Genomic DNA, 26399 nt, shown 5'->3' with positions numbered 1-26399 from the left:
TGCTATACTATGACTTTTTTCAACATGCTATACTATGACTTTTTTCAACATGCTATACTATGACTTTTTTCGACATGCTATACTATGACTTTTTTCGACATGCTATACTATGACTTTTTTCAACATGCTATACTATGACTTTTTTCGACATGCTATACTATGACTTTTTTCAACATGCTATACTATGACTTTTGTCTGACTTTTTTCAACATGCTATACTATGACTTTTTTCAACATGCTATACTATGACTTTTTTCGACATGCTATACTATGACTTTTTTCAACATGCTATACTATGACTTTTTTCGACATGCTATACTATGACTTTTTTCAACATGCTATACTATGACTTTTTTCAACATGCTATACTATGACTTTTTTCGACATGCTATACTATGACTTTTTTCGACATGCTATACTATGACTTTTTTATGACTTTTTTCAACATGCTATACTATGACTTTTTTCGACATGCTATACTATGACTTTTTTATGACTTTTTTCAACATGCTATACTATGACTTTTTTTATGACTTTTTTCGACATGCTATACTATGACTTTTTTCGACATGCTATACTATGACTTTTTTCGACATGCTATACTATGACTTTTTTCAACATGCTATACTATGACTTTTTTCAACATGCTATACTATGACTTTTTTCAACATGCTATACTATGACTTTTTTCGACATGCTATACTATGACTTTTTTCGACATGCTATACTATGACTTTTTTCGACATGCTATACTATGACTTTTTTCGACATGCTATACTATGACTTTTTTATGACTTTTTTCAACATGCTATACTATGACTTTTTTCGACATGCTATACTATGACTTTTTTATGACTTTTTTCAACATGCTATACTATGACTTTTTTTATGACTTTTTTCGACATGCTATACTATGACTTTTTTCAACATGCTATACTATGACTTTTTTCAACATGCTATACTATGACTTTTTTCAACATGCTATACTATGACTTTTTTCGACATGCTATACTATGACTTTTTTCGACATGCTATACTATGACTTTTTTCAACATGCTATACTATGACTTTTTTCGACATGCTATACTATGACTTTTTTCAACATGCTATACTATGACTTTTGTCTGACTTTTTTCAACATGCTATACTATGACTTTTTTCAACATGCTATACTATGACTTTTTTCGACATGCTATACTATGACTTTTTTCGACATGCTATACTATGACTTTTTTCGACATGCTATACTATGACTTTTTTATGACTTTTTTCAACATGCTATACTATGACTTTTTTATGACTTTTTTCAACATGCTATACTATGACTTTTTTCAACATGCTATACTATGACTTTTTTCGACATGCTATACTATGACTTTTTTCAACATGCTATACTATGACTTTTTTCGACATGCTATACTATGACTTTTTTCAACATGCTATACTATGACTTTTTTCAACATGCTATACTATGACTTTTTTCGACATGCTATACTATGACTTTTTTCGACATGCTATACTATGACTTTTTTCGACATGCTATACTATGACTTTTTTCGACATGCTATACTATGACTTTTTTATGACTTTTTTCAACATGCTATACTATGACTTTTTTCGACATGCTATACTATGACTTTTTTATGACTTTTTTCAACATGCTATACTATGACTTTTTTTATGACTTTTTTCGACATGCTATACTATGACTTTTTTCAACATGCTATACTATGACTTTTTTCGACATGCTATACTATGACTTTTTTCAACATGCTATACTATGACTTTTGTCTGACTTTTTTCAACATGCTATACTATGACTTTTTTCAACATGCTATACTATGACTTTTTTCGACATGCTATACTATGACTTTTTTCAACATGCTATACTATGACTTTTTTCGACATGCTATACTATGACTTTTTTCAACATGCTATACTATGACTTTTTTCAACATGCTATACTATGACTTTTTTCAACATGCTATACTATGACTTTTTTCGACATGCTATACTATGACTTTTTTCGACATGCTATACTATGACTTTTTTATGACTTTTTTCAACATGCTATACTATGACTTTTTTTGACATGCTATACTATGACTTTTTTATGACTTTTTTCAACATGCTATACTATGACTTTTTTTATGACTTTTTTCGACATGCTATACTATGACTTTTTTCGACATGCTATACTATGACTTTTTTCGACATGCTATACTATGACTTTTTTCAACATGCTATACTATGACTTTTTTCGACATGCTATACTATGACTTTTTTCAACATGCTATACTATGACTTTTTTCAACATGCTATACTATGACTTTTTTCGACATGCTATACTATGACTTTTTTCGACATGCTATACTATGACTTTTTTCAACATGCTATACTATGACTTTTTTCGACATGCTATACTATGACTTTTTTCAACATGCTATACTATGACTTTTGTCTGACTTTTTTCAACATGCTATACTATGACTTTTTTCAACATGCTATACTATGACTTTTTTCGACATGCTATACTATGACTTTTTTCAACATGCTATACTATGACTTTTTTCGACATGCTATACTATGACTTTTTTCAACATGCTATACTATGACTTTTTTCAACATGCTATACTATGACTTTTTTCGACATGCTATACTATGACTTTTTTCGACATGCTATACTATGACTTTTTTATGACTTTTTTCAACATGCTATACTATGACTTTTTTCGACATGCTATACTATGACTTTTTTATGACTTTTTTCAACATGCTATACTATGACTTTTTTTATGACTTTTTTCGACATGCTATACTATGACTTTTTTCGACATGCTATACTATGACTTTTTTCGACATGCTATACTATGACTTTTTTCAACATGCTATACTATGACTTTTTTCAACATGCTATACTATGACTTTTTTCAACATGCTATACTATGACTTTTTTCGACATGCTATACTATGACTTTTTTCGACATGCTATACTATGACTTTTTTCGACATGCTATACTATGACTTTTTTCGACATGCTATACTATGACTTTTTTATGACTTTTTTCAACATGCTATACTATGACTTTTTTCGACATGCTATACTATGACTTTTTTATGACTTTTTTCAACATGCTATACTATGACTTTTTTTATGACTTTTTTCGACATGCTATACTATGACTTTTTTCAACATGCTATACTATGACTTTTTTCAACATGCTATACTATGACTTTTTTCAACATGCTATACTATGACTTTTTTCGACATGCTATACTATGACTTTTTTCGACATGCTATACTATGACTTTTTTCAACATGCTATACTATGACTTTTTTCGACATGCTATACTATGACTTTTTTCAACATGCTATACTATGACTTTTGTCTGACTTTTTTCAACATGCTATACTATGACTTTTTTCAACATGCTATACTATGACTTTTTTCGACATGCTATACTATGACTTTTTTCGACATGCTATACTATGACTTTTTTCGACATGCTATACTATGACTTTTTTCAACATGCTATACTATGACTTTTTTCGACATGCTATACTATGACTTTTTTCAACATGCTATACTATGACTTTTTTCAACATGCTATACTATGACTTTTTTCGACATGCCATACTATGACTTTTTTCGACATGCTATACTATGACTTTTTTCAACATGCTATACTATGACTTTTTTCGACATGCTATACTATGACTTTTTTCAACATGCTATACTATGACTTTTGTCTGACTTTTTTCAACATGCTATACTATGACTTTTTTCAACATGCTATACTATGACTTTTTTCGACATGCTATACTATGACTTTTTTCAACATGCTATACTATGACTTTTTTCGACATGCTATACTATGACTTTTTTCGACATGCTATACTATGACTTTTTTCAACATGCTATACTATGACTTTTTTCGACATGCTATACTATGACTTTTTTCAACATGCTATACTATGACTTTTTTCAACATGCTATACTATGACTTTTTTCGACATGCTATACTATGACTTTTTTCGACATGCTATACTATGACTTTTTTCGACATGCGATACTATGACTTTTTTATGACTTTTTTCGACATGCTATACTATGACTTTTTTCAACATGCTATACTATGACTTTTGTCTGACTTTTTTCAACATGCTATACTATGACTTTTTTATGACTTTTTTCGACATGCGATACTATGACTTTTTTATGACTTTTTTCAACATGCTATAGTATGACTTTTTTATGACTTTTTTCAACATGCTATACTATGACTTTTTTCGACATGCTATACTATGACTTTTTTCGACATGCTATACTATGACTTTTTTCAACATGCTATACTATGACTTTTTTCAACATGCTATACTATGACTTTTTTCGACATGCTATACTATGACTTTTTTCGACATGCTATACTATGACTTTTTTCGACATGCTATACTATGACTTTTTTCGACATGCTATACTATGACTTTTTTCGACATGCTATACTATGACTTTTTTCGACATGCTATACTATGACTTTTTTCGACATGCTATACTATGACTTTTTTCAACATGCTATACTATGACTTTTGTCTGACTTTTTCCAACATGCTATACTATGACTTTTTTATGACTTTTTTCGACATGCGATACTATGACTTTTTTATGACTTTTTTCAACATGCTATACTATGACTTTTTTCGACATGCTATACTATGACTTTTTTCAACATGCTATACTATGACTTTTGTCTGACTTTTTCCAACATGCTATACTATGACTTTTTTATGACTTTTTTCGACATGCGATACTATGACTTTTTTATGACTTTTTTCAACATGCTATACTATGACTTTTTTCAACATGCTATACTATGACTTTTTTCGACATGCTATACTATGACTTTTTTCGACATGCTATACTATGACTTTTTTCGACATGCTATACTATGACTTTTTTCGACATGCTATACTATGACTTTTTTCGACATGCTATACTATGACTTTTTTCGACATGCTATACTATGACTTTTTTCGACATGCTATACTATGACTTTTTTATGACTTTTTTCGACATGCGATACTATGACTTTTTTATGACTTTTTTCAACATGCTATACTATGACTTTTTTCGACATGCTATACTATGACTTTTTTATGACTTTTTTCAACATGCTATACTATGACTTTTTTTATGACTTTTTTCGACATGCTATACTATGACTTTTTTCAACATGCTATACTATGACTTTTTTCAACATGCTATACTATGACTTTTTTCAACATGCTATACTATGACTTTTTTCGACATGCTATACTATGACTTTTTTCGACATGCTATACTATGACTTTTTTCAACATGCTATACTATGACTTTTTTCGACATGCTATACTATGACTTTTTTCAACATGCTATACTATGACTTTTGTCTGACTTTTTTCAACATGCTATACTATGACTTTTTTCAACATGCTATACTATGACTTTTTTCGACATGCTATACTATGACTTTTTTCGACATGCTATACTATGACTTTTTTCGACATGCTATACTATGACTTTTTTCAACATGCTATACTATGACTTTTTTCGACATGCTATACTATGACTTTTTTCAACATGCTATACTATGACTTTTTTCAACATGCTATACTATGACTTTTTTCGACATGCCATACTATGACTTTTTTCGACATGCTATACTATGACTTTTTTCAACATGCTATACTATGACTTTTTTCGACATGCTATACTATGACTTTTTTCAACATGCTATACTATGACTTTTGTCTGACTTTTTTCAACATGCTATACTATGACTTTTTTCAACATGCTATACTATGACTTTTTTCGACATGCTATACTATGACTTTTTTATGACTTTTTTCGACATGCTATACTATGACTTTTTTCGACATGCTATACTATGACTTTTTTCGACATGCTATACTATGACTTTTTTCAACATGCTATACTATGACTTTTTTCAACATGCTATACTATGACTTTTTTCGACATGCTATACTATGACTTTTTTCGACATGCTATACTATGACTTTTTTCGACATGCTATACTATGACTTTTTTCGACATGCTATACTATGACTTTTTTCGACATGCTATACTATGACTTTTTTATGACTTTTTTCAACATGCTATACTATGACTTTTTTCGACATGCTATACTATGACTTTTTTATGACTTTTTTCAACATGCTATACTATGACTTTTTTTATGACTTTTTTCGACATGCTATACTATGACTTTTTTCAACATGCTATACTATGACTTTTTTCAACATGCTATACTATGACTTTTTTCAACATGCTATACTATGACTTTTTTCGACATGCTATACTATGACTTTTTTCGACATGCTATACTATGACTTTTTTCAACATGCTATACTATGACTTTTTTCGACATGCTATACTATGACTTTTTTCGACATGCTATACTATGACTTTTTTCGACATGCTATACTATGACTTTTTTCAACATGCTATACTATGACTTTTTTATGACTTTTTTCGACATGCGATACTATGACTTTTTTATGACTTTTTTCAACATGCTATACTATGACTTTTTTCAACATGCTATACTATGACTTTTGTCTGACTTTTTTCAACATGCTATACTATGACTTTTTTATGACTTTTTTCGACATGCGATACTATGACTTTTTTATGACTTTTTTCAACATGCTATAGTATGACTTTTTTATGACTTTTTTCAACATGCTATACTATGACTTTTTTCAACATGCTATACTATGACTTTTTTCGACATGCTATACTATGACTTTTTTATGACTTTTTTCGACATGCTATACTATGACTTTTTTCGACATGCTATACTATGACTTTTTTCGACATGCTATACTATGACTTTTTTCAACATGCTATATACTATGACTTTTGTCTGACTTTTTTCAACATGCTATACTATGACTTTTTTCAACATGCTATACTATGACTTTTTTCGACATGCTATACTATGACTTTTTTCAACATGCTATACTATGACTTTTTTCGACATGCTATACTTTGACTTTTTTCAACATGCTATACTATGACTTTTTTCAACATGCTATACTATGACTTTTTTCGACATGCTATACTATGACTTTTTTCGACATGCTATACTATGACTTTTTTATGACTTTTTTCAACATGCTATACTATGACTTTTTTCGACATGCTATACTATGACTTTTTTATGACTTTTTTCAACATGCTATACTATGACTTTTTTTATGACTTTTTTCGACATGCTATACTATGACTTTTTTCGACATGCTATACTATGACTTTTTTCGACATGCTATACTATGACTTTTTTCAACATGCTATACTATGACTTTTTTCAACATGCTATACTATGACTTTTTTCAACATGCTATACTATGACTTTTTTCGACATGCTATACTATGACTTTTTTCGACATGCTATACTATGACTTTTTTCGACATGCTATACTATGACTTTTTTCAACATGCTATACTATGACTTTTTTCGACATGCTATACTATGACTTTTTTCAACATGCTATACTATGACTTTTGTCTGACTTTTTCCAACATGCTATACTATGACTTTTTTATGACTTTTTTCGACATGCGATACTATGACTTTTTTATGACTTTTTTCAACATGCTATACTATGACTTTTTTCAACATGCTATACTATGACTTTTGTCTGACTTTTTTCAACATGCTATACTATGACTTTTTTATGACTTTTTTCGACATGCGATACTATGACTTTTTTATGACTTTTTTCAACATGCTATACTATGACTTTTTTATGACTTTTTTTCGACATGCTATACTATGACTTTTTTCGACATGCTATACTATGACTTTTTTCGACATGCTATACTATGACTTTTTTCAACATGCTATACTATGACTTTTGTCTGACTTTTTTCAACATGCTATACTATGACTTTTTTCGACATGCTATACTATGACTTTTTTCGACATGCTATACTATGACTTTTTTATGACTTTTTTCGACATGCTATACTATGACTTTTTTCGACATGCTATACTATGACTTTTTTCGACATGCTATACTATGACTTTTTTCAACATGCTATACTATGACTTTTTTCAACATGCTATACTATGACTTTTTTCGACATGCTATACTATGACTTTTTTCGACATGCTATACTATGACTTTTTTCGACATGCTATACTATGACTTTTTTCGACATGCTATACTATGACTTTTTTCGACATGCTATACTATGACTTTTTTATGACTTTTTTCAACATGCTATACTATGACTTTTTTCGACATGCTATACTATGACTTTTTTATGACTTTTTTCAACATGCTATACTATGACTTTTTTTATGACTTTTTTCGACATGCTATACTATGACTTTTTTCAACATGCTATACTATGACTTTTTTCAACATGCTATACTATGACTTTTTTCAACATGCTATACTATGACTTTTTTCGACATGCTATACTATGACTTTTTTCGACATGCTATACTATGACTTTTTTCAACATGCTATACTATGACTTTTTTCGACATGCTATACTATGACTTTTTTCGACATGCTATACTATGACTTTTTTCAACATGCTATACTATGACTTTTTTATGACTTTTTTCGAAATGCGATACTATGACTTTTTTATGACTTTTTTCGACATGCTATACTATGACTTTTTTATGACTTTTTTCAACATGCTATACTATGACTTTTTTTATGACTTTTTTCGACATGCTATACTATGACTTTTTTCGACATGCTATACTATGACTTTTTTCGACATGCTATACTATGACTTTTTTCAACATGCTATACTATGACTTTTTTCAACATGCTATACTATGACTTTTTTCAACATGCTATACTATGACTTTTTTCGACATGCTATACTATGACTTTTTTCGACATGCTATACTATGACTTTTTTCGACATGCTATACTATGACTTTTTTCAACATGCTATACTATGACTTTTTTCGACATGCTATACTATGACTTTTTTCAACATGCTATACTATGACTTTTGTCTGACTTTTTCCAACATGCTATACTATGACTTTTTTATGACTTTTTTCGACATGCGATACTATGACTTTTTTATGACTTTTTTCAACATGCTATACTATGACTTTTTTCAACATGCTATACTATGACTTTTGTCTGACTTTTTTCAACATGCTATACTATGACTTTTTTATGACTTTTTTCGACATGCGATACTATGACTTTTTTATGACTTTTTTCAACATGCTATACTATGACTTTTTTATGACTTTTTTTCGACATGCTATACTATGACTTTTTTCGACATGCTATACTATGACTTTTTTCGACATGCTATACTATGACTTTTTTCAACATGCTATACTATGACTTTTGTCTGACTTTTTTCAACATGCTATACTATGACTTTTTTCGACATGCTATACTATGACTTTTTTCGACATGCTATACTATGACTTTTTTATGACTTTTTTCGACATGCTATACTATGACTTTTTTCGACATGCTATACTATGACTTTTTTCGACATGCTATACTATGACTTTTTTCAACATGCTATACTATGACTTTTTTCAACATGCTATACTATGACTTTTTTCGACATGCTATACTATGACTTTTTTCGACATGCTATACTATGACTTTTTTCGACATGCTATACTATGACTTTTTTCGACATGCTATACTATGACTTTTTTCGACATGCTATACTATGACTTTTTTATGACTTTTTTCAACATGCTATACTATGACTTTTTTCGACATGCTATACTATGACTTTTTTATGACTTTTTTCAACATGCTATACTATGACTTTTTTTATGACTTTTTTCGACATGCTATACTATGACTTTTTTCAACATGCTATACTATGACTTTTTTCAACATGCTATACTATGACTTTTTTCAACATGCTATACTATGACTTTTTTCGACATGCTATACTATGACTTTTTTCGACATGCTATACTATGACTTTTTTCAACATGCTATACTATGACTTTTTTCGACATGCTATACTATGACTTTTTTCGACATGCTATACTATGACTTTTTTCAACATGCTATACTATGACTTTTTTATGACTTTTTTCGAAATGCGATACTATGACTTTTTTATGACTTTTTTCAACATGCTATACTATGACTTTTTTCAACATGCTATACTATGACTTTTGTCTGACTTTTTTCAACATGCTATACTATGACTTTTTTATGACTTTTTTCGACATGCGATACTATGACTTTTTTATGACTTTTTTCAACATGCTATAGTATGACTTTTTTATGACTTTTTTCAACATGCTATACTATGACTTTTTTCAACATGCTATACTATGACTTTTTTCGACATGCTATACTATGACTTTTTTATGACTTTTTTCGACATGCTATACTATGACTTTTTTCGACATGCTATACTATGACTTTTTTCGACATGCTATACTATGACTTTTTTCAACATGCTATATACTATGACTTTTGTCTGACTTTTTTCAACATGCTATACTATGACTTTTTTCAACATGCTATACTATGACTTTTTTCGACATGCTATACTATGACTTTTTTCAACATGCTATACTATGACTTTTTTCGACATGCTATACTTTGACTTTTTTCAACATGCTATACTATGACTTTTTTCAACATGCTATACTATGACTTTTTTCGACATGCTATACTATGACTTTTTTATGACTTTTTTCAACATGCTATACTATGACTTTTTTCGACATGCTATACTATGACTTTTTTCGACATGCTATACTATGACTTTTTTATGACTTTTTTCGACATGCTATACTATGACTTTTTTATGACTTTTTTCAACATGCTATACTATGACTTTTTTTATGACTTTTTTCGACATGCTATACTATGACTTTTTTCGACATGCTATACTATGACTTTTTTCGACATGCTATACTATGACTTTTTTCGACATGCTATACTATGACTTTTTTCGACATGCTATACTATGACTTTTTTCAACATGCTATACTATGACTTTTTTCGACATGCTATACTATGACTTTTTTCAACATGCTATACTATGACTTTTGTCTGACTTTTTCCAACATGCTATACTATGACTTTTTTATGACTTTTTTCGACATGCGATACTATGACTTTTTTATGACTTTTTTCAACATGCTATACTATGACTTTTTTCAACATGCTATACTATGACTTTTGTCTGACTTTTTTCAACATGCTATACTATGACTTTTTTCGACATGCGATACTATGACTTTTTTATGACTTTTTTTCGACATGCTATACTATGACTTTTTTCGACATGCTATACTATGACTTTTTTCGACATGCTATACTATGACTTTTTTATGACTTTTTTCAACATGCTATACTATGACTTTTTTTATGACTTTTTTCGACATGCGATACTATGACTTTTTTATGACTTTTTTCGACATGCTATACTATGACTTTTTTCGACATGCTATACTATGACTTTTTTCGACATGCTATACTATGACTTTTGTCTGACTTTTTCCAACATGCTATACTATGACTTTTTTATGACTTTTTTCGACATGCTATACTATGACTTTTTTCGACATGCTGTATATTAGTGATGGCGAGGTGAAGCATTCCATCCAATTGGTTCACTCATGGGCTGAAGCTTCACGGCGCTTCAGGTGCTTATTGTGCCATCAAGTGGATAATAAATGTAAAACAGGTGATTATAATGACACCATGGTTTTGGTGTGTGAAGCTTTGAATTGAATAAATTAATGTTTGTGATGCTCGAATTGATTGCAAACAAAGTCCTAAGTCCACAAAATGTGAGGGGGGGGGGGGTCCATTGCGTTTCGCTGCCCCTTATATTTCCAATTGCACACCCTGAATCAGTCCCGTTGTACGGCCACCACATACGTCATCCACGCCTCGATACGCTCTTCACAAACAGCTTCCTGGGTTCAACACATCACTATTATACTATGGAATAAATTGTTACAGAGACCTTGTATTATCTTCGTCAACATTTTGTTTATTCCTCATGGTAACAAATTGTGTTCTCAAAATGTGAACTGCTGTTTAATACCGTAAAAATAATACATTTCATGATTTACAGGCCTCTTGCAGCTGCTTAAACAAAAAACTCTACATCTACAGTACATTACCCTACTGTATGTGTTCTCTGCTAGTTTGTGAACAAACCATAAAGGACTGGGACAGAATACATAGAATGACCTGAGAGCAGTGTGTGATTGAACTCAAGGACACAGCAGTTTTCCAAATCAGTTTCATAATAGTGTGATCTGACCTTTGGGTCCAAAGCATAAATATAACATTGATTGCACAGATGTGCAGTAGTTAAGAGACATGTTAACGGTGCATAATACGTGTTCTGTTTGTTTGCATCGTTAACAGGGAGGTACAATCCGCCTCTTGCGGATACATTCCCAGATCCATCCGGGTGACACTCTCTGGGCCTGGCTGTCTTCTGCAGGTCCAGCCAGCGTGTGTGTGGCGGAGGAAATGTCATAATCCGGTACGACGTCGCCATCATACGCCACGAAGTACCGCTTGAGCTTGTGAAAGTCCTGCACTGAGAGGGGCAGGAACAGCTTCACCCCACTGAAGATGTCCAGCAGCGTCTGCAGGACACACAGTCAGCAGTACACGTGTTCAACATCTGCATTTCATTTAGAATACTATTCAACTGAAACTCAAGCAACGTGTAGTACAACTTTATTTTTATTATCCGAGTTTAGACATAATTAAACCCTACGAAGGCAATGGAAGTGTGAATATGTTGGAACTCGATGACCTGCGACCTGTTGGTGACGTACCTTGTCATTACTTGGCTCCAGTAGTGTAGCGGTTGGCTTGGTTTTGCTTTGTCCATTACTGTGGACACTTTCACTCTTCTTCACCTGACAGGAAACAGAACAATGACAATTCAGAACATGCAGCTCTAGATTGCTGTAATGATGCGTGTGTGTGTGTGTGCGCAGTAAATACCTTTTTCGCACTGGGTGCTTCTGAGCCAGGAGTCCTCGGCTGGGATTTTACCACCTTTGTTTTGGGTGTGCTGCTGCTGCTGTCTGTGAATGTTGATGATATAAGAAATAAAGAGGCAGTTGCAAAACTGAAATCACACTCGGGTCAATCATTTTGGCTGTTCAATGCCCAGTCCACCGACCACCTCTATCTGCGTGACTATTTTCGACAGGCTTATGGTAAAGTATGTCGAAAAAAGTCAGTATAATATGTCGAAAACATTGTTTTTTCGACATATTATACTATGGCTTCTGCTGTACTATATATACTATTCTCTGACGTTGTACAGGTAAGATGAATAGCAAACATCATGCCTCATGACAATTGTGTTGAACCTTTAAATGTAAACCTTTGCATAAGCATTACTTTGTACTGTAAAAAACAAAACAATGATAAATATTAAAACGGAGAAACTGGTGCAGCACAGTTCACGGCCTCCCCATGATGCCGCTCGTTTGTGTACTTACTGGTCTTCTTGGGTGGAGGTCCACGGGACGAGGGTGACGGGGAGCTTCCTCCGCTGTCCCCTCCTGAGGAGCCCTTGTCATCGTTGGACGTAGACGGTCCGGCTGTCACTTTAAAGTCACAGTTCTCCTTCGATATGCGGAAGAGCTCCTAAGCACAGTGACGGAAAGACCACGTGAGCTTCAGCCAAAAGACGTATTTTGTGTCACAACAGACTGAAGTACTGTGTTGCATTTAAATACTTGTGTGTTTTACTGCCTCAGTTCATTTGTCAATGTTTGTTTAAAGTAATCAACAAGCATTCCCAGAACATATACTTTAGGTATTCAGTAACATCTCATTGAAACCTGTTGGTTAATGGTTAACCATCTCCCATGGGGCCTTCAGTTAACTACGTTTAAATCATGTCCTTGAATGAGCAGTGTCCCATCAAAATAAAGTGTCTACGGTTTGATTTTTCTCTGGAATAACTCTACATTATTAAACGGCCTGTGTATTTGAATAGAAAGGGTGATATCCTACTTTAAGCTGGTCCAGGTTTGTGGCAGTCTTCCAGTCCTTGTCATCACGGATGCGCGTCATTCGGGGAAAGCGGATGGAGATGCCGTCAGCGGTGTGCATTTCTGATTTGGAGAACTCTGCGCCTGTGATCTCCCAGACAGGTGCTTGCTGCAGCAGAGGAAACATAAAGGACGAGTTCTATGAACGCGTTTCCATAGAAGTAAAAAGCAATTCTAACTTCTGTTCAGATATGGGGGGAGGAAGCCATGCAGTATGTGGATTTCATTACTACGATACTATAGTTCTATTTTCAGACTTGAAAGCCAGAAAAGGTCATTTCAATCAAATGTTTTCAATCTCTCAAGTTATGTGTTTTCATGCAAAACTGCTTTCAGGTTGAAAACACCTCCCGGCTCTGCGGCGTCAGGTGATCGTTATCTCGAGACATTTCTGCAGAAGATATATGCAAGAGATGCTTTCCCCTCATTGCTTCATTTAAAAAGGTCTGCAGTACCCAGATATGCAATCGGCTGCGTACGAACAGACCATCTGGGAAATACAAATGTGCTGGATAGCCAAATCTCACCTGAGGATCTCGAATAATGAAATCTGGATAATAGTTCTTGATGATTTTCAGCCAGCCTGGGATTTTGCTTGGGTCCTACACAAAGACACACACGATTAATCTTTGGTTCTATTAGATCAGCTCAATACTCCAGACAGGCCCGTCAGTGGAAACTCTCTGACCTTGCTGATTTTGATCACATCCAGCTCTTTCTGGAGCCGGGCCAAGGTGGCGTCGTCGTAGCCTCCCGAGCACTTGGTGACTGTGCACCACTTCCTGGAGTGTGGGTCATAACAGCCCATCAGAAAACTGGACATGATGCCCCCTGGTGGGTAGAAGAAGACACGGCATTAGGAAGCGCTGCCAGTGGATACATTATATACTCCTACACGGTATAACTCCACAGAATTAGCCTCTTCAAATCCACTTGAAAACTGTTGTTTTGTACTTTCCACTTCTGTCCCACAGTATGTTAACGGGGTTTTCATCTGATTTGTTGTTTCTGCTCTTCCCACTGCATGAGCTGTCTTCATGAGCCGTGCTTTTGAGATTTGTACCATTGTCTCTGCATTTGTAATGCTTCCATTGTGTTACGTGCTCATTACCAGGCCTCCTCTCCTCATGCACCACGGGTCCTCTGTGGATTTAGAAATGCTCCCGCTCTGGATTCTATACTCTGCGTGTTTGTATTCATAATGTTAAAGAGTTGTACTGTTAATTTCACCGAGTAGAGTTCATACAGCAGATTATATTTGAACCCACTGATCTACGAGGGTACACAGTTTCAAGTGCTTTCACACCAAATCGTTTCATATAATAACCGAGACGCATATTAAGTGTCCGTACTAATAAAACTGTTGCAGAATTACAAATGATCCTTGAACCTTGATCAGATGTATTTCATGGTCAAAGAAGCGGACGTAAAAAGGTGGATAAACGCATTTCATTTCATATAAATCCTTGAAGCCGTTTTTGTTTCAATAAAAAAGGAAAAGAAGTTAAAGTGTGAATTGTTTTCCTCATCTCTCATTTGACTGTAAAAGTACAATATAAGTTCATTCTGACCGCAGGTTTGAGGAAAGTCTGACAGCTTGTACGGGCTCACCGGGGCTCAAACACAGGATGCGAGATCTGATCTCGGCATGATCGGATGACGGGCCGTAGCTACGCTCGTCTTTTCAATAGGACTTCTAAAACTGCTAACTTGGCGGTCTCCAGAGTCACACTCCTCATCTGACAGGAAGTGGCTGAGCATTAAGAGAGAGAGGTCAGTGCATACAGAAGTGGATGATCAGGGCTTTACAGACCGTTCGAGCCTTTTCCATAGAAGGCCCCCAGCACCACCAGGTCGGCCGTGTCGGCCATGGCGCCTTCGTTCAGATAGTCCTTCTTCACCTTCAGCCAGTGGCGCTTCCCCGGTTCATAGGTGCCCTGAGACAAACAGATAATCATCGGTACAATGACTGTATAACTATAGTGTAGTATCAGTATAACGTATGCATGTTATGCACATTACACACATATTCCCACCAGTTTCTTTACGTTTGGAGATTTAATAAAGCAGCTCACCTTTAAGTCTTTTAGCACCAGGCCTTCAAGTCCCTCTCTGATGACTCGAGTTATCATTTCAGCCAGATCTCCGGCCCTCTGACACACACACACACACACACACACACACACACACACACACACACACACAATGAGCCATGACAGATGTATTCATACGACAGAAAGCCAGATTCTGAGTTGAACCTACAGTGACGTGTTTCATCTCTGAGAACAGGATCCTGTTGGTCACCTCAACCATGTTGTCATGCAGGAACTTCCTGCGCTCAGACAGAGGCCTGCAGAACAAGACAGGAGAGATGTTCTATTAACAATGTCACCAGGTATTAATGTTACATATATCTACACAAGTACATGATACAAAAGTACTTTAAATACCAAAGATTTGTCCTCGTTCTTTAATTGATCCTTCAATAATGCTACTCCTCCCTCACATACTGGGATTAATACTGAAAGTGAAGAAAATCTGAAGTAAAACTACCAAAACCAGAGAAAAACAAACTTAAATAGAATCTCTACATAAAACTATGATCTATCTTAACTTTGGACAGAAACCATTTCACACGCCTGGATTACTAAAACAGCCTTTTTACTTCCCTGAACGACCTCTATTGACCGACTCACTCCCGTCTCAGCCTCTTCACACTGGAGCCCAGTTTGTTTTAGAATAGATTATACCGATTATGTTCAAGGCTCTTCATGACCTCTCTGTACGTCTGACTTCTTAGTACCGTACGCGCTGGAGCGTTCTTTGAGATCTTCAAGCAGAGGCCCAGCTGCACACTGCCCGAGGAAGTCAGGTCGGCTGAGTCAGTGCTGTCCTTTAAAAGGATCTGAATTACATATTCAGAGCATTTATAGAGCAGCAAACTACTACAAACTACTACTTGCTTTGTAAGCAGCGAGTGAATGCGAGTCCTAGTGTGTGTGTGTGTGTGTTCTCCAGCTGACGGCCCCCCGGTTTGACCCACGGCGTCGTCACAGACTCGTAGAATCATAGCACCCCCCCTCAGGTTGGCGCCGCTGGCTCAGCCGTCGCCATGTTGAGAGCCGTGTGGAGACAATCCCTCAATCTATATGCACTCACTTTAGAATTCAACACCTTTAAGTCAGAGAGCCTTTCCTGATTTAAATTTCATTTTTAAATTGTTTTCTTTTGCTATTCTTAGCTTTTTCTACTCTGTCTTATATTCACCACATTTTCTTTGATCAGTTTTCTTTAAAACCTGATGATTTATGAATCGTCTGTTTCCTTTTGTAACATGGATTTTGAAAAGTGCTCTATAAATATTATTATTATCATGAAAACACATTACCTCTCCATGAGACTCACGCCGTTGAAGTAGATGCAGTCGAAAACAAAAAGGCAAACTTTGGCATCTTCAAAGGCGGCTTTCTGAGGAGAGAGGAACGTGTGAGGTGTGACAACAGTGACATGTTGCAACAAAAACAACAACAAGGTGCACATCGTCTGTGGTGTTCTCACCTTGTGGACACCCAAAGTCCCAAAGGGAAGGGGTTTACTGGTCTTTGTGTCAATTAGAAGAACTTCAGCATCCAATATCATACTGTGGCCTCCGGGGAAAGCCTGGGGGATGTATTCCTTGAAATGGGCCACCTGAAACACAGACACGGGGTTTAGGTACGGAGCGGAAACAAGACGCGTTTCAAACAGCTAGTAAGGCCGGACCTGAGAGACTGGCAGCATCCCAGGTGATTACCAGGCCCGGTGAAACAAACTCAATAATAACGTGCTTTAAGCCGATGAGGAGCTCAGAATTTAATGTTTTTTACAGTATCTGGTTAAAGCAAACTGTTTATTTGGGGCGAGATTTTAAATGAGACATGTAGAATAAAATCACAATTTTAAGCTTCACTTTGGCAGATTTTTCTGACGGAAGCGTTCGTCACACATGATGTGTTCAAGGACTGTCGGAAAGATGAAAATCTGATGATAATTGCGGTCTTTACAGAGGCTTCTTTACCTCGAGTCTAAGTGCCTGGTGTCCCTTCCTGAGGTTTACTGGGGTTCAAGGCTGCTGTGAGTGTATAACGTGCACAGCAGCAGCCTCTAGTGGTTGGAAAGGGCCGATGAACGTGATGCTGAGCTATTTATCCCGGCATGTTTACAGGCTGTCGGCCCCACGCTGAGAGAGTCAACGCTGCAAAGTCACTGTGAGAAATGTCTGAATTTCACGCTGGGAAAATACCTTGAAGTTGCTGATCCAACAAACCTGAGGAGGTTCTACTCTGACATGCATTGTCATAGTAATTAGTGTGTGTGTGTGTGTGTGTGTGTGTGTGAGATCAGACTGACTTTGTGTGGCAACACGGGCTTGAGGCTGCGGCTGAAGTAGCTGAAGATGTCGCCGTTCTTATGGACTTGCACACGTTCTCCATCGTACTTGATCTCGGAGTACATCCCGTTGGGGCATTTCTTCATGGCGTACTCGATGGATTTACAAGCCTCCGCCTGAAATCACACAGGAAAACAACAACAACACGCTCTCAGCAAGGAACCAAACTCTCATCTGTAAGAACGTTTCATTCAAAGTTTCCCTAGTTCTTAAATTCAACTTTCACATACTGATGATGGTACAGTTACATCATCAATATGTCGATGCCGGTAATGTGACTGCACTTCCACCTGCTGCTCTGACGGTGAGCTCGTCACCCTAAACGACAAGAAGTCGGGAACTGGCTTCAGTTATTCATTTGTAAACGTAAACGTTATACAGCTGCAGTGAATTTCAATTTACTTTTATATTGTGTAATCAAAAGTCTGCTGTGTAATGTGAAATTTAATGGTCTGTAGATTTTCTTTTGGAGGCACATTTTGAATCATGCTGGATATTAATCCAGAGCAGAGTCATCAGAAGGTCCAGCTGCTGCCTGGTTATCTAGTGACGAGCCAGCAGCTGGAAACGGTTTCAACAGATTCTCTTCATCTTCTGGAGTTTTCCTCTAATGGGAAGAAATCTAAACACCTCATTCAATCCTCTGGTAGGCCGGTCCCTCCTCTCTTAGTGAACCGATGTGCGGAGGAACCAGGCAGCAGCCTCCGGTTCTGATGAGTGAAGCCGATGCTTCATGTGTTAAAGCTGCATCCTCTCTAGTGTCCACCAGGGGGCGACTCCTCTGGTTGTATAGAAGTCTATGAGAAAATGACTCTACTTCTCTCTTGATTTATTACCTCAGTAAACATTGTAAACATGAGTTTATGGTCTCAATCTCTAGTTTCAAGTCTTCTTCAATACAGCATGATGTTCATTTAGTACATTATGGTCCATTTAGAGTCACACAGACCATAAAGCAGGGGATGCTTTAGGGCGGGGCTACACGGGGCTACACGGTGATTGACAGGTCGCTGCTGCTACTGGCCTGTACCCCGCAGGTAGCCCGTCCAATCACTGCATTTGGGCCAAACGAACTGATTGGACAGGCTTATTACTGTCATGTGACAGCCACAGGCAACGAGGACTCCTCATGTTCATTTGATGTATTTTCTATGTGCGTGTGTACATCATGTGGTCAGAAAGGTCAGGTGTCATTTGTATTCAAATTTGTAGGACAGAAATCGTAGTTGTTGAAAGAAAAGGATTCATATATTTTCTCTGGAACTGATTCTAAATGCTTCAGTGACTTTATCGCCACCTTTAAATGTGTATAAAAACCTCCCCTTTCATATTTAACCCTCATTGCCCCACTCTGTTTGTTAATGCGACGTCCTTAAATCCTGGCGGTTCAGAACGTCAGCCTTGCATTGAATCACATAAATCAGTTAGAACTGTTGAAAAGTATTTATGCATTTTCGTGTTGGAGCTCACCAACATGGGCTGAACGGGGGTCATGAGTGAGGCCTCCACGGTGAGGAGTTTCCTGGGTCCCGAGCCATTAGACGCATCCTGCTGATTCCTCAACACCCGCTCAACCACGTCACCCAGATTACGCGAGGCCTTGAAGGCATCGTAAGCATTTGGATCCACGGCGTCCAAGCTGCACGACGGACAACAACGAACAGGAGTTTGAGATTGGTGCTAAAAAATTACAATCTTTCTTCAAAGTGTACATTTGCTTCTAAGCCAAAACAAACACTCACACGTGTTTTGCTCCAGAGTTCATCTTCAAGTCGTGTTTAATAAGCCGAATGATGCATTTCAGGTCATTACTGGTGCATCTATGAAGAGAAGGCAGATTATCACCGGGGGGGCGGGGGGATCGTGAAGCAAATGACAAAGTATTACAGAAATTCATGAGGCAGAAAACTAGCTGCTTATGACCAGAAAGCTTTGGAAAATAAAACTAAATATTAAATAATTACATTGCTTGGCATTACTGGAATTCCCAGAAACTGTAAGAATTCAGAATAAACGGCCCCGTCAGTGCTGTACGACACAAGAAGACCTTTTATTCAGCACAGCACCAAATATTACAGCCTGCAAGATGTTATTTATGACAAATAAACACAATCCCACGCCGACATCTGCTACTGTGGAGCGTAGAATGTCAAATACAGATGTCTCTCGTGTGTGTGTGTGTGTGTGTGTCATGCCTCAGGCAGACAAACAAGAAGGAGGGAAAACTACCAAAAAGAATAAATAACCAAATACCAACAATAAAAAAAAGAATTAAAAAAAAAAAAAAAGAAGTGGAAGCGACACAAGCGGAGACAAATAACGGAAAGATTTACAAATACTGTGAAAAGAAAACACACAATCTGTCTTCATGACGTTTACACATTTTGTAGTTTGCCTTTTTTAACGCAATTTGAACACTTGCTGACAGGTCGAGCACCTGAGGCACGACTACAAAAGACCAGACATGACTCGTGTTATGAGGATCACTAGTGAGTCCATGAGGTTAGTCTGCGTCAGTGGCCCTCAGACACAGACCCTTCTAATCACACTGAAGACATGATGCGTCATAAATCTATAGTTTCCTAAAACAGCTGGACACGCATTTCATGTACCGATGAGTATTTGAGCACCAGAGCAAAAAGGTTTGAAAGTAAATCATTCCAGACATTGAGGAGGTTGGTTAATGACGTTTGTCTTCTTGCTTCTTCACAGAATATTTCGTTGGTACGCCCTCTGGTGTTTTGGAGAATGCTGCAGCGAACAGCGCCTTGAGCGTGAACGTCTTTGTGCGTGCTCGTAGCTCGAGCATGAGGTTAAACAAAGATGGACTCCGCCGAGCGGCTGCATTCTCCACCGTCAGGTTTATGTTTGCGTGCCGAAAAATGACGTAATCAAGGCCTGAGCGTCGTGCACGAAGGCTCCGCGCCGCTTGGTCGTGCAACTCTGAATTTTTTTTAACTTGACGCGTGCGATCAGAGCTTTTCAGACGCGTCGTCACAAAAAGTTCACTGATAATAAAAACACTATTTACGTGTCTAGGGACTTTAGAAACAGGTCTTAAAAATCGACATTTGAGTAAATATTTTGCAGCCAAATCAAATAGTTTTCATGATATTCAACCTTTGTTTAATACTTAACTCCTATATTTACAGGACTTGTATGAAGGAAATAAAGTAATCTATGAATATGAGATATAAATGTACAGTTAATTACAATCTCTGCTCATTATTGTGGAGGTTGGTTTGTGGCTTTTTGCAGATTACACCTACAGTCCATGGTCGTATCTCTGAGTTACACTCGTTGTCTTCTTTGCTTCTTCACACTTCATTACGTTTGTGCTCCCCAACAATAATGCAACGAACAGACATTGAGCATAAACGCCTCAGTGCATGCTCAGAGAGTACAAACAAAGCTTTAAAGTCTCATGGTCATGGGTAGGTGGAACGGTTTCTATCATTTCACTGAATTACCTTAACTGCCGTGTTACTACCCAGCCCAGTTCATGTGAAAGTGAAAATGAAACGCTGCATTACTTTTTGGAGATTTCCTCCAGCTCGGTCTGCTGCTCGTCCTCCTTGGTCAGCAGGGCGAGGCGGGTGAGTGAGGCGTCCACTTCCTGGATGGTCAGGAGGCTCTTGGTAGCCGCGAGGAATGATTTACTCTCGTCAAAGAACATCCTCACTGTTTCAGACACATCGCCCTTCAAAACAAAACAAAAAATGACTTTCAAGATGCGATGCCAACAGACTAAGTTCAGCCCAGAATAAAATCCACCTGAAACATGTTTTCAAACAAAGAATATCAACGAAGCGGCTTTGAGTAATCGCTGGGGAGAAAGACTTTAGTTCTAAAACATGTTTGAACATGTGTGGGGAACACACGGATCACAGACCTGCTCCAGATCGCGCACCATGTCGTCCTGGTTGCACCTGAAGATGCGGCTGAAGAGTTTAACAATCTGCTTGTCGTTGAGGTTGTAGACGCTTTTCACAACGCCCGGCAGCAGCAGCTTCACCGTGAGGAACAGGTCTCCATGGAACTTATCTAGGACGGGAGGAAAGAAGATTTAGGGGAAACGTTTTGGGATTCTGTCACATGATGTCGTGCTGAAAGTGATTATCATACCAACCTCCACCTGAGCCCTTCCTGAGGAACTTCTCAATAATCTGCGTCTTGACGTTGTAGCTGTTGTGTTCGGCCACCGTGGCGCAGAGCTTGCGAAACTCTCTGAAGAGGCAGTCCTTGTGCTGGGGGTCACAAAGCTGAGCGGACAGGGGGCTGCCTTGGCTGGCTGTGGCTGTGGCCGAGGAGGAGGAAGAGGAAGGTCCCGGGCTGCTGGAGCTGCTGGAGCTGCCGGAGCTGCCAGCTTTCGCAGCTGACGGAGAAATGAGGTAAAACAGAACATGTCATGAGACCAATTTGACAAAGCTGCTGAATGAAATGTCACAATTCTAAGCTTAGTTTCAGTTGCTTTTTCTGATGGAAGCGTTCGTCACACATGATGCGTTCAAGGACCGTCGGAAAGATGATAATCTGACAATAATTATGTTTTTCACAGCTTCTGGCTACTATGAACAGTGTAGTTTTTGCGATTGATTGAAGAAAACATGCTTTTCAATCCCGCGGGCGGGTTTTGGGGTTCAGAGGGTTAATGCAGATGCAAACACTATTTGATAAAAGGTGTGGCATGTAAAGGGCACATTAATCCATGAGTGAATCATCAGGCAGAACCTTTCTGATCCAAGATGTTCCTTTTTGTCTCAGAATGGGGAAATGTTCCTTGCTTCAGATGCTTGTGTTGTAACTTTGACCAGCTTCTTATCGTTTCCTCTGTTGTGAATGTGAGTGACCACTGAGATGACCCGAGATGTCATTTCTTACCAGTGAAGCCTGAGAACTTCCGCGGCGTGTTGACAGATGGGTCAGCAGGAGGAGCCATGAGCTGACCAGAGGTGTTCATCTTGGCCTGCACCTTCTTCTTTGGACTGGCATTGACTTTGGCCATCAGGTCTGTGAGACAAGACTAATACTTCAGAACAAACATGGAACCATTTGAGCTGAGAGACCACACCTTACCGATCAGGACTCGACGGTAAAGGTCGACAGGTTGTCATTTTGAGAAATTCGTAACCAATTCTTAGGGATTGGGACAGTAATAAGCAAAACACGCGACGTGAAACAAATACATTTCTGTTGCATTAGTGACATCCAAATATTGTTGTTCCTGTCAGAACAGGAACAAGGCAACGCTGCACGTGTGTCGGTGTGTTTGCTTACATGCCCACAGGCATTTGATGTAGAGACAATGGTGAAGCCAGTGGAGTTGTTTGACTGTTAACCTTTTAAAATCACTAAAGAACGTGGTAGAGTAGAATCACACAGCTCAATGGTCCTGACAACATGTTCCCATCGATGATCCTGGAATGTTACGCCATCTAATTACTTGTTTCTGGTTTAACAGGTCAGCTGACAGTTGGAGCATTAATGTGAGACACACCTAGCACGGTGTTGAGAGGAACAGAGTTACTCATTTATAGTTGAACCAGCTAATTCAGAACACTGAAAAGTGAGAGATATCTGTACTGCGATGCCTTTGGATTCTGTTTTATTGTCTATCAGTTATTGATTAAATGACATGATCTCCTTTGCAGGAGTGAATCAATCGACCGGTGCTCTTTAACTGGTTGGGCAATATTGCAAATCGAGGTTCTGAGGATAAATAAGTCTGTATCAGCACTGCAGCCTCTGGTCAGTTTCTTTGAATGCTGACTTTCTAAATATATGACGGTGTATCGATCACAAAAAAATCTTCCTTTTAATGTGCTCAGAGATCAGTGCTGCTACACAGCAGTGACCAGTGATGTTAAAACTGCCTACAATCCACAATAAAGAGTGATCCATGTACAAAAGACAACCAGAGCTACAACGTTCAGGCTTCTAAATAGTATTAAAAGGTGATTGTGAGTGTGTGACTGTACCTGAAACATGTTTATTGATGATCTCCTTGTCTTGGTCCTCCAGCTCCTCCCAGCCCTCCAGATCTGTGATGTCCTCAATCTTCTTGGTAGTGGCTCTCGCTCTTTCCAGCTTCTCAAATATACACTTCACGTGATACCACTCTTTCATTTCCCCCCCAGACTCGCTGAAGGGGTTTGGCACAACCTTCCCTATGCGCACCACTTCTTTGGGGATCTTGTCCTTGCATTTCTTACATCCTGCAGTACCGCGTTTGGCGTATTCCACGATGAACTTCTGTTCTGCCATGTCTGGCAGGTCGGAGAAACACTGACGTAGGGAAAGCCGGGGAGGGTTGTTCTGGAGGAGTCTGGATACCAAGGAGAAATTATGGATTTGCCGGCAAAAATGTAACGCATGAACAGTGGAGGGAGATAGAGGTTTAACGCATGGAGCGACAGAAGGGGCTCTGCACGCTTTCTGAAGTTGCTGACGCTGTAGGCCGACACAGAGAGTCTTATGTGCTGATAGAATCAGTGGTCTCTGCATCCAGCTGGGACGGTGGGCAAGTAACAACCTAAAGAAAGCAAAGAGGGATAATGATTAAAAAGGTATGAATATTGTTTGTTGGTTGCTTTGACATTACTGGAACAATCATCTGGAGTAAAGGGCTCAGCAATAATCATTAAAAAGGGCCAAACAAGTGGGCCCTGAAGAGATTTACATGAGCCTGTCGCTGTTTGGGATAATGTTTCACTCATCACGGTTTAAACACAATATCTTGATTCGGTTAAGTTACATTTCTACTTGTTTCTTCACCAATAAATGTATCATCAACCCAAATGACAGCAGACAAGGGTCCTCCTCTTGACTCATCTCGCCATATACACTTTACTACATTAAAACAACACAACATAATACAAACAGATTGTGCTATACATAGTGACACAGTTCAATCTTTATTAGATTTCTAACTTGGTAAACAATTAAATAAACTATTCAATTAATAGGCAACTATTTTGATAATCAATTAGACGGTTTGAGTAATTACTTAAGAAGAAAAGTAAAAAATTGTGATGATTCCAGCTGCTTAAAAGTAAATATTTTCTGGTTTACTGCAAAAAAAATAAAAAAAAAATAAAAAAAAATAAATATATATATATATATATATAGGATGATGTTACTTTAACTAATTGATTAATCGAGGAAATAGTCGACAGTTCTATTGTCAATGGCAGCCAGCAATGGGTAATTACTAGCAGTACAATTTATGCTAATCCCACCATTACTACCCAGAATGCAATTCGACAGTTCTAGCTGACGTTAACATATAGCTAGCATTTACTTTGTTTACTAAATTACCCAAAATGTAGCTGTTACTGCATTAACGTTACATGAACAATATTTCTTTAGGTAGCATATTACGTTATTGCGTATTACGTTATTGCGTTTTATATAATTTTAACACGTTAATATAAAGTTTAACGTTACACGACCAAGGCAATTGTTTGGCTAACTATTGATTAGCTTTAGCCACGTTACTCCCTCAGTTCCACGTACACGTAGCCGGCTAGCCTAGCTTATATTATTATATATATATTGCACAACTAGCTATCAAAACTAAGTTGCCATGTCGCTAATATCTTTGCACAAAATGATGTTAGCTACTGCAGTTACCTTATAGAAGCTTAGTCAAATGTGATGGCACGTTTATAATAGCTAGCAGCTAGCACTTCTCATTGTTGTTAGCCAAGAGCTCATCAGTGTCAAGTAAAGTGCTGTTACTTTTATAAACATGAGATCCACTTCCGGTTTAGGTCTGCAAAATAAAAGTTATATTACCGTAAATAAATGTGTTCATTACATTTAAAGTATAACTTATTAGGTTTACAATCGTAATGTAATAGGCACATACTTTTTTCTCACCTCAAAC

The 26399-nt window shown here is 37.1% G+C and overlaps 2 protein-coding genes across 2 annotated transcripts in view; one reads left to right on the top strand and one right to left on the bottom strand.

Moving 5' to 3' along the window:
* Nucleotides 1–13151, top strand: part of rad51d (RAD51 paralog D) — a 32079-nt gene extending 18928 nt beyond the window's left edge. Inside the window, exon 11 of the mRNA XM_076101425.1 lies at nt 12425–13151. The gene's annotated coding sequence lies outside the window, so the exon portion shown is untranslated. The remainder of the gene's footprint in view (nt 1–12424) is intronic.
* On the bottom strand, nt 12016–26265 carry lig3 (ligase III, DNA, ATP-dependent). The gene is made up of 21 exons (XM_076101424.1): nt 26144–26265; nt 24490–25043; nt 23393–23521; nt 22641–22886; nt 22404–22555; nt 22045–22211; nt 20254–20331; nt 19982–20150; nt 18472–18627; nt 17641–17772; nt 17471–17550; nt 16345–16432; nt 16158–16235; nt 15896–16019; nt 14771–14913; nt 14610–14684; nt 14045–14191; nt 13525–13672; nt 13019–13101; nt 12847–12930; nt 12016–12651 (listed from the first exon to the last, which is right to left on the bottom strand). Exons 2-21 carry the CDS (start codon nt 25013–25015, stop codon nt 12418–12420), a joined length of 3039 nt encoding a protein of 1012 aa, XP_075957539.1. The 5' UTR covers nt 25016–25043; nt 26144–26265; the 3' UTR covers nt 12016–12417.
* Between the last annotated feature and the right edge of the window lie 134 nt (nt 26266–26399).

This window comes from Anarhichas minor, unplaced genomic scaffold (genome assembly GCF_050575085.1).
Source record: "Anarhichas minor isolate MPS153535 unplaced genomic scaffold, ASM5057508v1 ptg000027l, whole genome shotgun sequence".
Classification (NCBI taxonomy): domain Eukaryota; kingdom Metazoa; phylum Chordata; class Actinopteri; order Perciformes; family Anarhichadidae; genus Anarhichas; species Anarhichas minor.
Note: the sequence above shows the minus strand (reverse complement) of the source record. Positions and strands in the feature narration are given on the sequence as shown.

Excerpts from the sequence above, each read along its gene's own strand:
- lig3 (XM_076101424.1), bottom strand. The coding sequence starts at position 25,015 with ATGCAGAGACCACTGATTCTATCAGCACATAAGACTCTCTGTGTCGGC. Across the intron at positions 17,773-18,471 it reads AGCCCGTGTTGCCACACAAA|GTGGCCCATTTCAAGGAATA; the intron begins GTCAGTCTGATC and ends TCTGTGTTTCAG. Across the intron at positions 13,673-14,044 it reads CAAACCTGGACCAGCTTAAA|GAGCTCTTCCGCATATCGAA; the intron begins GTAGGATATCAC and ends CACTGTGCTTAG.